The sequence below is a fragment of the Emys orbicularis genome, chromosome 3 (genome assembly GCF_028017835.1).
Source record: "Emys orbicularis isolate rEmyOrb1 chromosome 3, rEmyOrb1.hap1, whole genome shotgun sequence".
NCBI lineage: Eukaryota > Metazoa > Chordata > Testudines > Emydidae > Emys > Emys orbicularis.
This window is the reverse complement of record NC_088685.1, coordinates 186,811,621-186,827,918: the sequence shown is the minus strand read 5'-3', so window position 1 is coordinate 186,827,918 and position 16,298 is coordinate 186,811,621. Positions and strand designations below refer to the sequence as shown.

Sequence of the window (16,298 nt, the reverse complement as noted above, 5' to 3'; positions counted from 1 at the left end):
GAGACTTGTATATTTAAAGTAAGAAAAATCATCTTTGATGTTGTGTGACATTTACTTTCATTAGTGCAAAATACAGTTCTAATGATGTCACATAACAAGTTGATCTGGATAAAGTAGATTTCCACTTGATCATTCTCTCTCCCCTAATTAATTTTTAATTTGATTGGAAAATGAAGTGCCTAATCACCCTTTCCCACAAAATTAACCTGCAAGAGTGGATAACAATTTTCATTTTTCCCCCCAATACTAGGTCCCAATCCACCAGATTATCCTAATGTGAGGAAAGACAGGCTGGGGATTGGCAGGTAACTGTCTCAACTATACAACTCCCAGCCATGCCGGATAAGCAGCAGTTAGTGATCTCCACCTCTTGGCAGTATACCATACTGTCACAGGCTCCCTTACCTCAACAGTGATTTGCTCTCACCTTCAGGGGCTTGGGGCCTGAATGCTGCTCATCTACTGCATTTGGGAATTTGTGTTACCTGCCAATCCCTTCCTAGGCTTGGTTTTCTGGCCCGGCCCTCTACCTCTCAGTGTGGCAACTCCACTCTCCAGTGGATTTGGAATCGTACTGAATGCATCATTGCAGCTTTGTGTCATGGAGCTTTGCTCATTGGTCATGACAGCATGCCAGACATGGTGGATGCTTCTAAACATGTCATCCTCTCTGCCACCACATGCCCATGGAGCCCAGCTTTGTGATATTTCTGCAGAATGATATGCAGCAGCATCACTGCTCAACGCCTCCTGTTCTCCCCACCAAGTTTCCAAGGGCTTTGTCTCCTCTCTACCAGTGAGATGGAGGGGAGTATCTGACCCCAAAGAACCAAGTCTGTTACTCTGACCAGTCTACTAAATAGATACTAAATGATGCTATCATTGAAATTTGACTCAACTTTTTGTTTCTTATATCTGTTTGCAAAGCCCATGTACCCATGCAGGGATTTTTAAAAATCCTTTTAGACTTTTATTTTTAAGTTGGGGGCGGGGGGGAATCTTGTCCTCAGCCTAACACTCAAACAACATTCTTCAACAACATATCACATGTGTGTGTGTGAGACAGAGATGAACATGAAAGAGAAAAAAATGTTTAAAATTCTGAAAAATACATGACCATCTTCCTTGCACCCAGCACTTTGAATGTTATAATATAGTGTAGATAGTTATAGTATACCTTTCTTTTATCTAATCAGACTGTTCCACTCTAATTGTAATCACAGCTACAACTGCAAGTCAACCTATTATCGCGGCAAGATCTATCAGCTCTGCCTAGACTATATTTGCAAACTAGAATGGAAGTTGTCAGTTCATAAACATCTGACATAAATACTGCTACAGACTTGAGAACATCAAACTTAATAACAGCCAGCAAGAAAACTGAAGTGATGCTAGGGAGAGACATAAAAGAGGCTAGTGGTGTCATTCTGATTATTTAATGAGGTTAAGAGCTATTGCAGTCTTTAACCAAGAAAAAGGAGAAAGATGAGCAAGTAAACCTTGAGCTAAATGATTTGTTGAAAATTTAATAAAATGATCAAGCATGTCATACTACAGTTAACCACTGTAATGATCATCTGTGTGAGAGAAGATGAAAAAAAATTGAATTACCACTATAGAATTGGCTATGCTTACTCACACTGTGCATAATAGTCTGTTGTCACAGTTTTGTCTCTGCACACCATTTGCCACTGGTCAGAAATAAAGAAGGATAATTTCCCTTTAAACCTAAGTCAACTGTTTGTTATCAGCAAAAATCCATTTTTGAAAATTAGAACCAATAGGAAGAACACTAGATTGTATGCTAAATTAATTTCTTCTGTTAACATATTTGAAATGGTATTTGATTAAAAAACAATAAAACATGTTTTAAATCTAAAAACATGATTACTGCTGTCTGAGCCAAAAGTGCTATTACTGATAAGCGACAATAGACTGTTGTTATTTATTTACTTTTTGTAAAGGCACCACAGTCAATCAATAACTGTGCATGTACTGAGGCAGTAGGGTTTGTGAAAAGATATTTATCAGAAATCCATCAGCAGTGTTCCGCTTTTGATTGCAATCCTCTATAGATTTTTCACAACATCACCAAAGATGTATACCTCTTTGACAAGCCACATTGACAGGAGTAATATTGTAGAAACCACACTACATAATATGCATATTTAACAGCATATCCAATTAACCACTTTGCTGACTGAGATTGCTTTGTTATTCATTGTATTCCAACCTATGTTAATACTTTGGCAGTAGACATGAAAAATGAGTGATACAGCATATTGGAAATTTTGAAAGGGAATAGAAAAATGTATAACTTAAAGCCATATTTAGAAAATGGTTGTATGTTACAGTCTGAAAGAATGAATACTACTCAACTGTGCATGAATACTAGTTAGACCAGCAACCTCGGTAAGTATTTGGAAATGAGTTAGTGAAAAAGCTATTATAACTATACACAACTCATTCTGGAACTCTCTCTACACCCAAAATTAATTAATAATAATTCAAAGCGGCAAGAAAAATATCTCCACTTCACATTACATTGCTTTAAAGTGCAAGAAAACCCTGAAATGTTTAAATTTAATACCAAATTTAGTTTTGTAACTATAATGTAAACTTTGTTCTGAAATGTAATACAAATTTTATAGCTGAAAAATATCACTTACTCTGAGGACATGCATTTTATTACTACTATAGGTAGAAGTAGTAATCAGGTTATCCCAATAGATAAAAAATGAAGAATGAGTGACCATACAAATTTATTATTTTACCTAGTCTAATAATAGAGTCCATCTATAACTTTCTTATTCATTGTTAAACATAAGGGAATACAAAATGCTCTAAGTGCATCGAAAGAATACCTTCCAAAATTGTTTTGACTTCATTTTTCACAGTATCATTATAATTATTTTACTGAAGTAGTATAATCCCAATCCCACTGTCTTTACCTATTGAGTTCAGTGGATATCTAGACTGATTAAGGGCTGCATGATTCAGCCCACAGTGTGACACACTAATAAAGGCTGGATGGTGATTCAATTATAGATGCCTTTTTAAATTGCTGCAATTTAAAATTTGGAGCACATGAAACTCAGGGGCTGATATAATAGAGACAGTCATAGTGCAGATAGATATTGAGCAAGTTTCCCTCTACTGCTCTACTAGTGTATCACAATTCAGATATGCAACACGCTTAGGATTCTAGAGGGAGATTTGTGCCTTTGAAAAATATCCCCCTAAAACCTGGACCTCTTAAAAAACCTCCCAGAAAAACTAAACGAAGTATAATCATGCCTAGTCGTATGATATGGGCAAACAACCACTGAGGCTCAGTTAGGAAAACACCAAATGTAGTTTTTAATCTAGATTTCTGAAGGTGAAATGTGTGTGCAAAAACACACTGATCCAATTAGTTACCTCTTACTTTTATTGTATTTAAACAAAAATATACACAGGAGGCCCTTAAATTGCAAGTTCTAAGATCCAAGGTCAAGCACAACAGACTATTTTAGAAAATGTAGTGATGCGCATCACACAGCTGAGATTACAAACAGACTATTGGAGCCAGAGTCTCAACTGGTGTAAACTGGGATTGTTCCACTGAAGTCCTTAGACCCAAGCCAGTTTATACCAGTTGAGTATCTGGCCTTTGGTATTTGATATATGCCTTCACCCAGTGAAGAAATTGGTGGAAGCTAACTGGGGTCAGGTTCAGTCCAGTTGAGATAGAAGTGATGTTTCAGCCAGGAGAAAGATAAGTGATGGTGGCAGCTGTGTTGGGGGTATATGTCCAATCTTTGCTAATGTGATGTGCAGTCTTGGATTCAAAGTGGATCCATCACTGTTCCTAGATTTTCACATACCAGCTTTGGCAAAGGCTGCCTTTCTCCATTTAAGGTTACCATTCCTTTTTATTGTGGACCTTGCCATCGTGGGCCTGTGCTTTTGTAATCTACAGACACTGCAATGAACTCTGTTCGACTTTCCCTTAAAAAGTGCCTGGTAGCTTCAGCTACTACAGAATGCAACAGCCTTCCTCTTAAATAGGACATGCAGATGTGAGTATATAACACCAGTGTTTCATGCTCTGAAATTTATTCAGAGGCCACTTATTCCCTGGCAAACACTAAGTAGTCTGGAACCACCTTTGCTGAGAGATTACCAATTTCCCTCTCTCCTCCTGTTACAGGAACTATGATCCAGAGTTTTGCTAACTGTGCCCAGGGTTCAATTTGCCATATACAGCTGAGGAATAATCTCAGTGGAAGGCACCCTCTAGAAGTCCATCACAGACACAAGTTTAATGGGAAGCAAAACACAGGCTAAAACATAATTTTGCTCAAGCATTTGAATTAATTTTAGCTTTTATTTTTACTTTAATTTTAATAGTTAATAGGGGTTGGGATTCAATTGCTTCACTGACAAAAAAGGTGAGAGATGACTACATGGTTGGAATTCTACTCATTTGCCTGCTAAGCACACTTCCGGAAAATAAAATAACATGTTAATGTGTCATAAAAATACAATGCAAAATTCCAGCAAAAATATTCATGGAAGCGAGAGCTGCAAGACTGTGGAATTGTCTTCCCAAAGGCAAAGGCCCCATTGCTTGTATCTTTTAAAACCAGAGTGGCCGAGACCAAGGTGGGTATGGTTTGAGAGGGGCTGAGGGAATAGGATTGAAATAAGATGCTCTTTTGGGGTGAAGTGCTGTCTGTTGTCTTTTGGGGGGACAGGTGCTGCTAGTGAGGGTTGTGGCTTTGTTAAAGTTTGTTGGACACAGACAATGTGGCCTCATCTCATGCCTTTTGATACTCCTGATATTACAACATTGGGAAGAACATTGCTCACAGGGGATCAGCTAGCTGACCTATCCTAACAGGTGGTTTCTCTCTCTAATTTCTGTGATTGTATGAAAACACTACCCAAGTAACAGTGCCAAAAAGACTGTTATGAGGTCACCATAAGGACTGTAATGTTTACACATGTTCACATTTCATCAGAATGAAAATACTGCTGAAGAATTAATGGAGCTAATTCCAAAGTCCACTGCTGGAGGAAGGCAAGTTTGAGGATCAAAATTCACTGCCTCACCCCCAAGCCAGCATGGGCTACACACACTGAAATTCACTCAGCCCCTGGGGTAAGGAATGAGGGCCTAGTCTATCTCTTTCTCTTTCACAAGCAACCCCCTTTGGCTGATGCTCAAAGCTACACTGCTGAGCTCTTCAGGGGCTACGTCCATCCCTGCTCAGCCAGAAGACGAAATGCCTCAGTGAAGCTTATAGAAGAAAGTGGAGAATTATTAATGATAGAAATTAAATGTTTTAAAAATACTGAGAAATGATAGGGTGTCTGCTTTAAATGCACAAAAGCAAAGTAATTTAGGATTAAGGCAAACACTCTGAAATGCATTCTGATCACCAAGATATGTGGGACATGTACTACCCTGAATCTTGCAAAATCAGCTACTTTTACTTACAGAGTAGTTTCCCCACAACCCCCAAGGGTTGGCAACTCCACCATGTATTGTTATTAATAATAATACGTATTAATTTATTAATTATATTATATTATTTTTATTATTATTACAGTAGTTATCCTGACTTATTCCCTTCCTGCAGAGCTGCTCCTGTTCACCACACACCTACAGTTGAGTCTAAGGTCATTTTAAAAATTAGACAAGGTATGCCATCTTTAAACATTCCCTAATGAAATCTATTTTGGAGACTATTTGATTACTTGTTCCTTTTTTCCCCACCCTTCATCCATCTCTAAATTTGTTAAAAAGCTCTTAAATGATTTCACAAAGTGTCCAATAATAGAACAGAAAGAGATATTAGTCACCTTTCCTCACCTAAGTACAACACGCAGTATTCTGAGATTTCTAGGTATACTGAAGAGAGTGGGGGGTCTGAATGTCCTTGCTATTCCGGATTTAGACCACATTTTCAATGTTACTATTTTAATTAGCAAAAAAAGTATAAAAGTAATTTCTACACACTTTAATAATAAAGTATATGAGACATAAAATGACATTTTAAAAATAACTGCTACAAACTTATCTACTGACATTATTAAACGTTGGTAAAAATCTAAGGTAGCCGAACTGCCTAATCTCTGCAACTGGGCAGTTTGCACAAAGACGCAAAGGGTAACAATAAGATCCGTTTGTTACCTTGTAAAGCTTGTAAATGACACCACATGATAGTGCAAATTAAGCATGGCAAGATGAGAAAATGAAGAATGAAGCTGTATAATTTAATCAAAAGTCAAGGGTTTTCAAGCAAAGGGAGACTTCCGCTCAAACCCTTAAAATATAGCCACATGCTTAGCAGTCTTTATACTGATTTTATTAGTCGTGAATATATATTTAATGTTTCATATATGTATGGATATTTATATATTCATGTGCTTATATTTGCAAAACAAAAACCAGAAGAGTGCTGCATAGAGAGGCATGGACATAGTGTGGTACAAAGGAATATCTCACTTTAGAGACCAAAACCATTCTCTATCATTGTAAATTCTGAACTAAAAGCTTATTTGGACTTGGAAAGAATTTCATCTTAGTCACTTTACTGCCCTTCCCTGGCTGTCATAGTGTGCATATATTATAATTAATTATATTATATTATATTATATTATATTATATTATATTATATTATATTATATTATATTATATTATATATTCCCCTCTCAATATTTACATGTTTACTTCCTTGCTGATCCTTTGTCTAATCAGTGGCCCCATGTTTTAGTTCATCGACTTTAGACCAAAATACAGTAATTAATTGGAAGAAACATTATTATTAGACGCCTTTTAAACAATACATACGCCCCGCCCCGTCCTGTCCCCAGCTCATTTGAACTTGGGGGATCTTTTGTTTCACTGACTCTGATTCTACTGATGTTAAATTCTAAGGGTGACATGGAATAATGTCCACCGCATCCTCCTGAGGTGCCCAATGAAAGGGACCCTGGATGATTCGGAGAAGGGAAGATTAGGAGTGTATGTGTGGGGGAGGGGGGGGTGAGGGCACGAGGGTTGGAGAGTGCCAAGGAATCCCAGAGGACACACGCAGACCAGAACTGAACCTGGTCAACCCAGCAGACTCGCGATTCTTTCTCTGCATGTGGCCGGACCCCGCGGGGGAGCCAAGCCAAGAGAATCCGGCTCCGGGAGGTGATGGATCCGCTGAGCTGGCCCAGCCTGGGCTGCAGTAAGCTGGGAGGGAGCTCCCACTCAGCCGAGCCGAACAGCGTCTCCTGGGACCCTGCGCTGGGGACTCCTTTGGTCTGGGGCTACCCCTCCTTCTGAGCAGCAGCGGGGGGGAGGGCGAGGAAGGGTTCATTTACAAATGCAAGTCACCCAAGTCCGCCCCCCACATGCCCATGTTCAGACAGACCCCAGGGGCGTCTCCATGGCCAATGTGACCCGCATTCCCCCCTCCACGCGTCCACCCACTGTAGATCCCTGCCCCCTCTACATCCCTGGTATTGGGATCCTTGCCCGCTATGGATCTCTGACCCCTGTGGACCATTGACAGTAGCTCCCTGCCCCTGTGGATCACTGGCACTAGGACCAAAGAGGACTGTGATTCACGGACAGCAAATGGGCCAGACAAACACCACCGGCAACATGCACACAAGCTGCGGAGCTCGGGGTTACCGAACCGGCAGCGAACCCACCGTGTCCGCCTCGCAAGGAAGCCGGTGACCTGTAGATAGCGATAGGCACTGAATGATGTTTGCTGCTGCCATGGAAATGGTGAATGTGGTGAGCACCCAAACTGGAGGCGCCCCACGCCACCCCGAGGAGGCCGCTGAGAGTGAGTGGAACTATCCAGAGCAGGGCCAGGCGCCCTCCCGCGCCGCTGCTACTGCTGGTGGGGCCCGGCTCCGGGCTGCATTTCAGCAGCCCCCCCATCCTCTGCTCCACGGCGCGCCGGCCCGCGGGGTCCCCGGCAGGAGCAGCAGCCACAACAAAGGTGGCAAACTTTGGAGAGAGGCGCGCACAAAGGCACCCCGCGCCGGGGGCAGTTCACTTCGCCAGGGGAGCCATCTCTTCCTTTGGGGAAAGCTTCCGGGGATCCTTGGGTCCAGGTCGTCTTCTACCCCGAACAATCCGAAACATCGTCCGAGGCGGAGAAGCCAGTCAGTTCCGAGACTTCGCAAAGAGGGAGAGGGGGCAAAACCAACCCCCCACACTCAACCAACTGCTAGTTCCCAGCGCTCCTGCTCACTGACAATGCTCCCCAGTTACAAGTGTGCCAAGCATCTCCTCCTCCTCGGTAATCCACAGGGGAACCAGTCAGGCCACAGTTGTGCTCCACAAGAGAAAAAGGGGAGGGAGAACCGCAGCATCCGGCCGGCCGGCGCCAGAAAAGGGGAGACCACTCACCCCGCTGCTCGCCCCTCCAGTCATCTCCGACCTGGGGAGCCTCGCGAACAAGCTCGCCCAGTGCGCTCGCACAAGCACACACACTCCCATACAGAGCTAGACAATAATCAGGCAAGCTGCTCCGGCGATCTCAGTGGTGACAGTAATACCCGAGGATGTTTTCAGGAAAATAGTGCACCCTTATGAAAGAAGCTGGGCTGGGGGGAGGAGGGATAACCACGCTTGCGAAGAGAAGTGCTATGCAAATCTGCAGTCTCCGAACAGCAAATCACTGAAGCTTGGATGCAATGCAGAGGACGAGCCTATGTTAAAGAGGGAGGCTGAGTTCAGCTCCAATCCATTCGTCCCGCTTTTCCTCTTCCTTTCAGACGCCATATACTAAAGGAACATGTGTCAGGCGGTGCGGCGAGCACACACAAACGACCCCTCCTAAACTGCCATCAGATTCTGGTGACGAATTAGTCTAATGCGGGGCGCCATTCCCCTCCTCCGACGGGTCGGATGTGCCGATGTCTAGAAAGCTCACTTACAGCTTAAAAGGAACGACTTCGGGGCTTTCATTGGACTAAACTTGTTCCACCAGGTGTTCAAACCAGGTCTGCTGAACATGGCTTGCCACTAACCATCTCCTCAAGCGTCTGTGTTGATGAGCTGGTAATTACACACATCACTCCTAACAAAGAGTTCCCATTTTCCCTGACAATGTATGGCTGGGAAAAGCTAGGCAAACCAAAACACAACTAGGAAAGAGATTTAAATGGGTTGATACCGGAACAGCTGGCACAAAACAATGGAAGAAAACATTTGCCTGCATCGCTGCAGATTTAATCCAATATGTTGAAATACTGAATTTAGTATGCTGAATAGGCACAAAAACACATATGCTCTTGCTCTTAAAAACAATATAAAGAAAGCCATAAAAATAAATTTAAAGTTTAACTATGAAATTATATAATTCAAATGAAAACGATATTCCCAAGGTATATTGTAGCTCATTGAACACGTATTACAAATTCAGATGCTTTTTAGAAGCCACCTGATGTAGAAGTATATTCCCATATTCCGTGCAATACCATACCTGGACACAACAGGGTGTGTTAAACACAGACTTTCAGCTTTCTTTATTCCAGCAACTCTAGACTTTTGTCTGTTTTCTGCTATGCTTTTAGCAGTGTTGTGATCTATGGGGTGAGTATGTGTGCGAGAAAAAAAGTGGGTATTAAAGAAATTTTAATATATATACTGTATTATATATATTAGGGCTGTCAAGCGATTAAAATTAATTGCAATTAATCACGCAATTAAAAAAAATAATCGTGTTTAATCGCACTGTTAAACAATAATAGAATACCACTTATTTAAATATTTTTCAATGTTTTCTACATTTTCCAATATATTGATTTCAGTTACAATACAAAGTGTAAAGTGTTCACTTTATATTTATTTTTAATTACAAGTGTTTGCACTGAAAAAAATAAAAAAGAAATAGTATTTTTCAATTCACCTAATACAAGTACTGTAGTGCAATCTTTTTATCATAGAATATCAGGGATGGAAGGGACCTCAGGAGGTCATCTAGTCCAACCCCCTGCTCAAAGTAGGACCAATCCCCAGACAGACTTTTGCCCCAGATCCCTAAATGGCCCCCTCAAGGATTGAACTCACAAGCCTGGGTTTAGCAAGCCAATGCTCAAACCACTGAGCTATCCAAGTTGAATTTACAAATATAGAATTATGTACAAAAAACTGCATTCAAAAATAGAATAATGTAAAATTTTAGAGCTTGCAAGTCCACTCAGTCCTACTTCTTCTTCAGCCAATCACTCAGACAAACAAGTTTGTTTACATTTGCAGGAGATAATGCTGCCCACTTCTTGTTTACAATGTCACCTGAAAGTGAGAACAGGCGTTCTCATGGCATTGTTGTAGCCGGCATTGCAAGATGTTTACGTGCCAGATGCACTAAAGATTCAAATGTCCCTTCACGCTTCAACCACCATTACAGGGGACATGCATCCATGCTGATGACGGGTTCTGTTCAAAAAACATCCAAAGCAGCGCCGACCGATGCATGATCATTTTCGTCATCTGAGTCAGATGCCACCAGCAGAAGGTTGATTTTCTTTTTTAGTGGTTCGGGTTCTGTAGTTTCTGCATCGGAGTACACTGCTCTACAGCCAAAATTCTTCTGAAATAAATGTAGTCAAACTTTACTAATTCTGGGTCACTGAGAACGAAAATGATGCTTAAAATTGTTGATTGGCTCTAGTTTTCAAGATATGCTATTGGGTCAGTATATATGACCCTTGACTTGGGAATGGCGGAGGATAAGTGAGTTATAAAGGGAAGGGATCTCAATTTAAACCAGAAATAACTAAAATACATCTTTGACTGGATCTATGAATAAATCTATGACTGGGTTTGGACAGTACTTGCTTTTTAGGCAAAACAATGAATGATGCAATCTGAAGTTGGTATTGCGTCATACATGATATGAATTGCATCATGTTATTCCTAGAAGTCATGGATGATGCAATCATAATGAAGCTTACATCACTCTGCTGAACAAATTGCCCTATATCAGCTCTAGAAATCATACAGTGTCGTGCTCTCTTATTTGTCAGTGTTTGATTTTGCAAAGGGACACATTTCTGTTTAGCCAAATTGAGCAGAGATGCCTCGTACTTGTGTGAACAGTGCAGATAACTTCTGCTATGTTTGTGGTGAAGTGACTTTTGCATCACAAAAGCGCAGTATAACCACTATGGTTAAGAAAGCCTATCACCTTTATTTTGGCTGCAAAATTGGAGATCAGGACAAGAGGTGGGCCCCACACATATGCTGCAACACTTGTGCAACAAATCTTGGCCAATGGTTGAACAGGAAAAGGAAATCTATGCCTTTTGCAGTGCCAATCATTTGGAGAGAGCCAACAAATCATACCAGCAATTGTTACTTCTGCATGGTGCCTCCAGTTGGGAAAGGTGTGTCAAAGAAGAAAAGGTGGACTGTGCATTATCCAAACATTCCATCAGCTATACGCCCAGTACCCCACGGAGAAGGACTGCCGGTTCCTGATGCACCAGAATCATTCTCACTTGAGTCAGACGAGGAAGAGGAAGAGGATGAAACTTCTGGTCCTGAACCATCAATGTCACAGGACCCACATTTTCTCCCATCCTCCTCCTCTGAACCACACCTCATAACACAAGGTGAACTGAATGACCTTGTCAGGGATTTGGAACTACCTAAGAGTAAGGCAGAGCTGTTGGGCTCCAGACTACAGCAGTGGAATCTCCTGGCAGGTTATGTTAGGGTTTCCATATTCCGTGACCGTCAAAAGGATCTTGTCCCATTCTTCTTCATGGAAGGTGATCTTGTAGCCTGCAACAACATCGATGGTGTGATGGCATCCCTCAACATCGTTCACGATCCAGATGAGTGGAGACTGTTCATTGATTCATCGAAGACGAGTCTGAAAGCTGTTTTACTGCATAATGGCAATGTTTTGCCATCAATTCCAGTTGGTCATGCAGTCCATATGAAGGAAACCTATGACAACATGAAACAACTTTTGAGGTGCATAAACTATGACCAACATCAGTGGCAGCTTTGTGGCGATTTGAAGGTTGTTGCTCTCTTGCTTGGTCTGCAGACTGGATACACAAAGTACTGCTGTTTTCTCTGCGAATGGGATAGTCGTGCAAGAGATTCCCACTACATCAAGAAAGATTGGCCACTCCGACAGTCATTGGAGCCTGGGAGGAAAAGTGTTCAGCATCCACCACTTGTTGAATCAAGGAAGATTTTGTTACCACCCTTACACATCAAGCTGGGTCTGATGAAGAACTTTGTCAAGGCCATTGACAAAACACAAGCAGCTTTCAAGTACCTCCATGGAAAATTTCCAAGGTTAAGTGAAGCTAAGATAAAGGAAGGTGTCTTTGTTGGTCCTCAGATTCGTGAACTTCTTCGAGATGATGCTTTTGACCATGCACTGCGTGGGAAGGAAAAGACGGCATGGAAAGCCTTCCAGTTAGTGGCAATAAATTTTCTCAGAAACAACAAGGCAGACAACTACAGGTTGTTGGTGGAAAACCTCCTCAAGGCATACAAAAGCCTTGGTTGCAACATGTCACTAAAGATACATTTTTTGCACTCTCGTCTTTTTTTCCACCGAACTGCGGAGCAGTGAGCGACGAGCACGGCGAGCGATTTCACCAGGACATTGCAACAATGGAGAAACGCTATCAGGGCAAATGGAGCCCATCAATGCTTGCAGACTATTGCTGGACAGTGACAAGAGATGCTCCATTTAATGAATACAAGAGACAAGCCAAGAAGCGCCGAGTAGACACTGAATAGGACTAAACTATGTACAGAATAGTTTTTTGCCTTTTGTTTCATAATAAATTTTATTTAGATAACCCTTTTGCTGATTTTTAAAGTGTTACATAAACAGGACAGGTGAAATATTATCATGTAAAGCAACCATAAACACATGAAAAGACCTAGGTTTACAATTTATGATTAAAACTCGACTATCTACACAATATACATAGACATAAAATGTAAAAACTTAAATAGCTTAGAAACAGTAGCCAATCAGTTGTTTTAATTGTCATATTTGAATTCAGCACATCAAAATACATAATAAATATCACATTTTATCTCTGAAGCATACGACTTCTCAAAAATTGTAGCCCAGTGGTATTGCTCTTTTAAGATTTCTGAAAGCATGCTCCCTAGTTCGTCCCTCTCAGATTTTGGAAGGCACTTCAGATTCTTAAATCTTGGGTTGAGTGCTGTAGCTAGCTTTACAAATATCACAATAAGAATGGCCCTACTGGGTCAGACCAAAGGTCCATCAAACCCGGTATCCTGTCTTCCGACAGTGGCCATTGCCAGGTGCCCCAGAGGGAATGAACGGAACAGGTAATCATCAAGTGATCCATTCGTTGTCGCCCATTCCCAGTTTCTGGCAAACAGAGGCTAGGGACAAAATCCCTGCCCATCCTGGCTAATAGCCATTGATGGACCTATCCTCCATGAATTTATTTAGTTCTTTTTTGAACGCTGTTATGGTCTTGGCCTTCACAACACCCTCTGGCAAGGAGTTCCACAGGTTTACTGTGTGTTGTGTGAAGAAATACTTCCTTTTATTTGTTTTAAACTTGCTGCCTATTAATTTCATTTGGTAATCCCTAGTTCTTGTGTTATGAGAAGTAGTAAACAACACTTCCTTATCTACTTTCTCTACACCAGTAAAGATTTTATAGACCTCAATCAGATCTCCCCTTAGCCATCTCTTTTCTAAGCTGAAAAGTCCCAGTCTTATTAATCTCTCCTCATAATGAAGCCGTTCCATACCCCAATCATTTTTGTTGCTCTTTTCTGAACCTTTTCCAATTCCAATATATCTTTTTTGAGAGGGGGCAACAACATCGCACACAGTATTCAAGATGTGGGTGTACCATGGATTTATATAGCGGCAACATGGTATTTTCTGTCCTATTATCTATCCCTTTCTTAATTATTCCTAGCATTCTGTTCGCTTTTTTGACTGCCGCTGCACATTGAGTGGATGTTTTTAGAGAACTATCCACAATGACTCTCTTTCTTGAGTGGTAACAGCTAATTTAGACCCCATCATTTTATATGTATAGTTGGGATTATGCTTTCCAATGTGCATTACTTTGCATTTATCAACATTAAAGTTCATCTGCCATTTTGTTGCCCAATCACCCAGTTTTGAGAGATCTTTTTGTAGCTCTTCGCAGTCTGCCTGGGTCTTAACTATCTTTAGTAATTTTGTATCATCTGCAAATTTTGCCACCTCACTGTTTACCCTTTTTTTCAGATCATTTATGAATACGTTGAATAGGACTGGTCCCAGAACAGACCCCTAGGGGATACCACTATTTACCTCTCTTCATTCTGAAAACTGACCAATTATACCTACCCTTTGTTTCCTATCTTTTAACCAGTTACCAGTCCATGAGAGCACCTGCCCTCTTATCCCGTGGCAGCTTACTTTGCGTAAGAGCCTTTGGTGAGGGACCTTGTCAAAGACTTTCTGAAAATCTAAGTACACTATATCCGCTGGTTCCCCTTGGTCCACATGCTTGTTGACCCCCTAAAGAATTCTAGTATATTGGTGCGGCCTGATTTCCCTTTACTAAAACCATGTTGACTCTTCCGCAACAAATTATGTTCATCTATATGTTTGACAATATTGTTCTTTATTATAGTTTCAACCAGTTTGCCCGGTACTGACATCAGGTTTACAGGCCTGTAATTGCCAGGATCACCTCTGGAGTCCTTTTTAAAAATTGGTGGCACATTAGCTATCCTCCAGTCATCTGGTACAGAAGCTGATTTAAATGATAGGTTACAGACTACAGTTAGTAGTTCTGCAAGTTCACATTTGAGTTCCTTCAGAACTCTTGGGTGAATACCATCTGGTCCTGGTGACTTATTGCTGTTTAATTTATCAATTTGTTCTAAAACCTCCTCTAATGATACCCCGATCTGGGACAGTTCCTCAGATCTGTCACCTAAAAAGAATGGCTCAGGTTTAAGAATCTTCCTCACATCCTCAGCCATGCAGACCAATGCAAAGAATTCATTCAGTTTCTCCGCAATGGCCTTATCGTCCTTGAGTGCTCCTTTAGCACCTCGATCGTCCAGTGGCCCCACTAGTTGTTTAGCAGGCTTCCTGCTTCTGATGTACTTACAAAAAAATTTTGCTATTACTTTTTGAGTCTTTGGCTAACTGTTCCTCAAATTCTTTTTTGGCCTTCCTAATTATATTCTTACACTTCATTTGCTAGTGTTTATGCTCCTTTCTATTTTCCTCACTTGGATTTAACTTCCACTTTTTAAAGGAGGCCTTTTTGCCTCTCACTGCTTCTTTTACTTTGTTGTTTAGCCACGGTGGCTCTTTTTTGGTTTTCTTACTGTTTTTTAGTTTTGGGTATACATTTAAGTTGAGCCGCTATTATGGTGTCTTTAAAAAGTTTCCATGCAGCTTGCAGAGATTTCAGTTTTGGCACTGTATCCTTTAATTTCTGCTTAACTCCTCATTTTTGTGTAGTTCCCCTTTCTGAAATTAAATGCTACAGTCTTGGACATTGGTACCTTCTATGCGATTTGTCAAATCTGCAGTGAAAGTGTTCTTAAAACGAACAACAACATGTGCTGGGTCATCATCTGAGACTGCCATAGCATGAAATATATGGCAGAATGCGGGTAAAACAGAGCAGGGGATGTACAATTCTTCCCCAAGGAGTTCAGTCACAAATTTAATTAACGCATTATTTTTTTAACAAGAGTCTCAGCATGGAAGCATGTCCTCTGGAATGGTGACTGAAGCATGAAGGGGCATACGAATGTTTAGCATATCCGGCACAAAAGTGCCATGCAAATGCCTGTTCTCACTTCCTGGTGACATTGTAAATAAGAGGCGGACTGCTTTATCTCCCGTAAATGTAAACAAACTTGTTTGTCTTAGCTATTGGCTGAACAAGAAGTAGGACTGAGTGAACTTGTACGCTCTGAAATTTTACATTTTTTTTTTTTGAGTGCAGTTATGTAACCAAAAAAAATCTGTAAATTGCACTTTCAGGACATTTGTAAATTTCACTTTCAGGACAAAGAGATTGCACTACAGTACTTGTATAAGTTGAATTGAAAAACACTATTTCTTCTGTTTATCATTTTTACAGTGCAAATATTTGTAATCAAAATATACACTTTGATTTCAATTAAAACACAGAATACAAGATATATATGAAAATGTAGAAAAACATCCACAATATTTAATAAATTTCAATTGATATTCTCTTGTTTAACAGTGCAATTAAAGCGATTAATCACGATTAATATTTTT

General features: G+C 40.8%; 1 protein-coding gene and 1 pseudogene across 28 annotated transcripts in view; both read right to left on the bottom strand.

The window, feature by feature from the left end:
• The window catches only part of LOC135875653 (translocation protein SEC62-like), a 29,905-nt pseudogene extending 25,972 nt beyond the window's left edge, over positions 1 to 3,933 (bottom strand).
• Positions 1 to 16,298, bottom strand: part of NRXN1 (neurexin 1) — a 1,214,702-nt gene that overhangs the window by 426,379 nt on the left and 772,025 nt on the right. For 3 of the 28 annotated variants that reach the window (XM_065401773.1, XM_065401774.1, XM_065401775.1), the window contains exon 1: positions 7,696 to 7,933. The exons of the other annotated variants lie outside the window; for them this stretch is intronic. In XM_065401773.1, the coding sequence (XP_065257845.1) occupies positions 7,696 to 7,933 (238 nt within the window). Of the gene's footprint in view, positions 1 to 7,695; positions 7,934 to 16,298 lie in introns of those variants that run through there. 28 annotated transcript variants of the gene reach the window in all.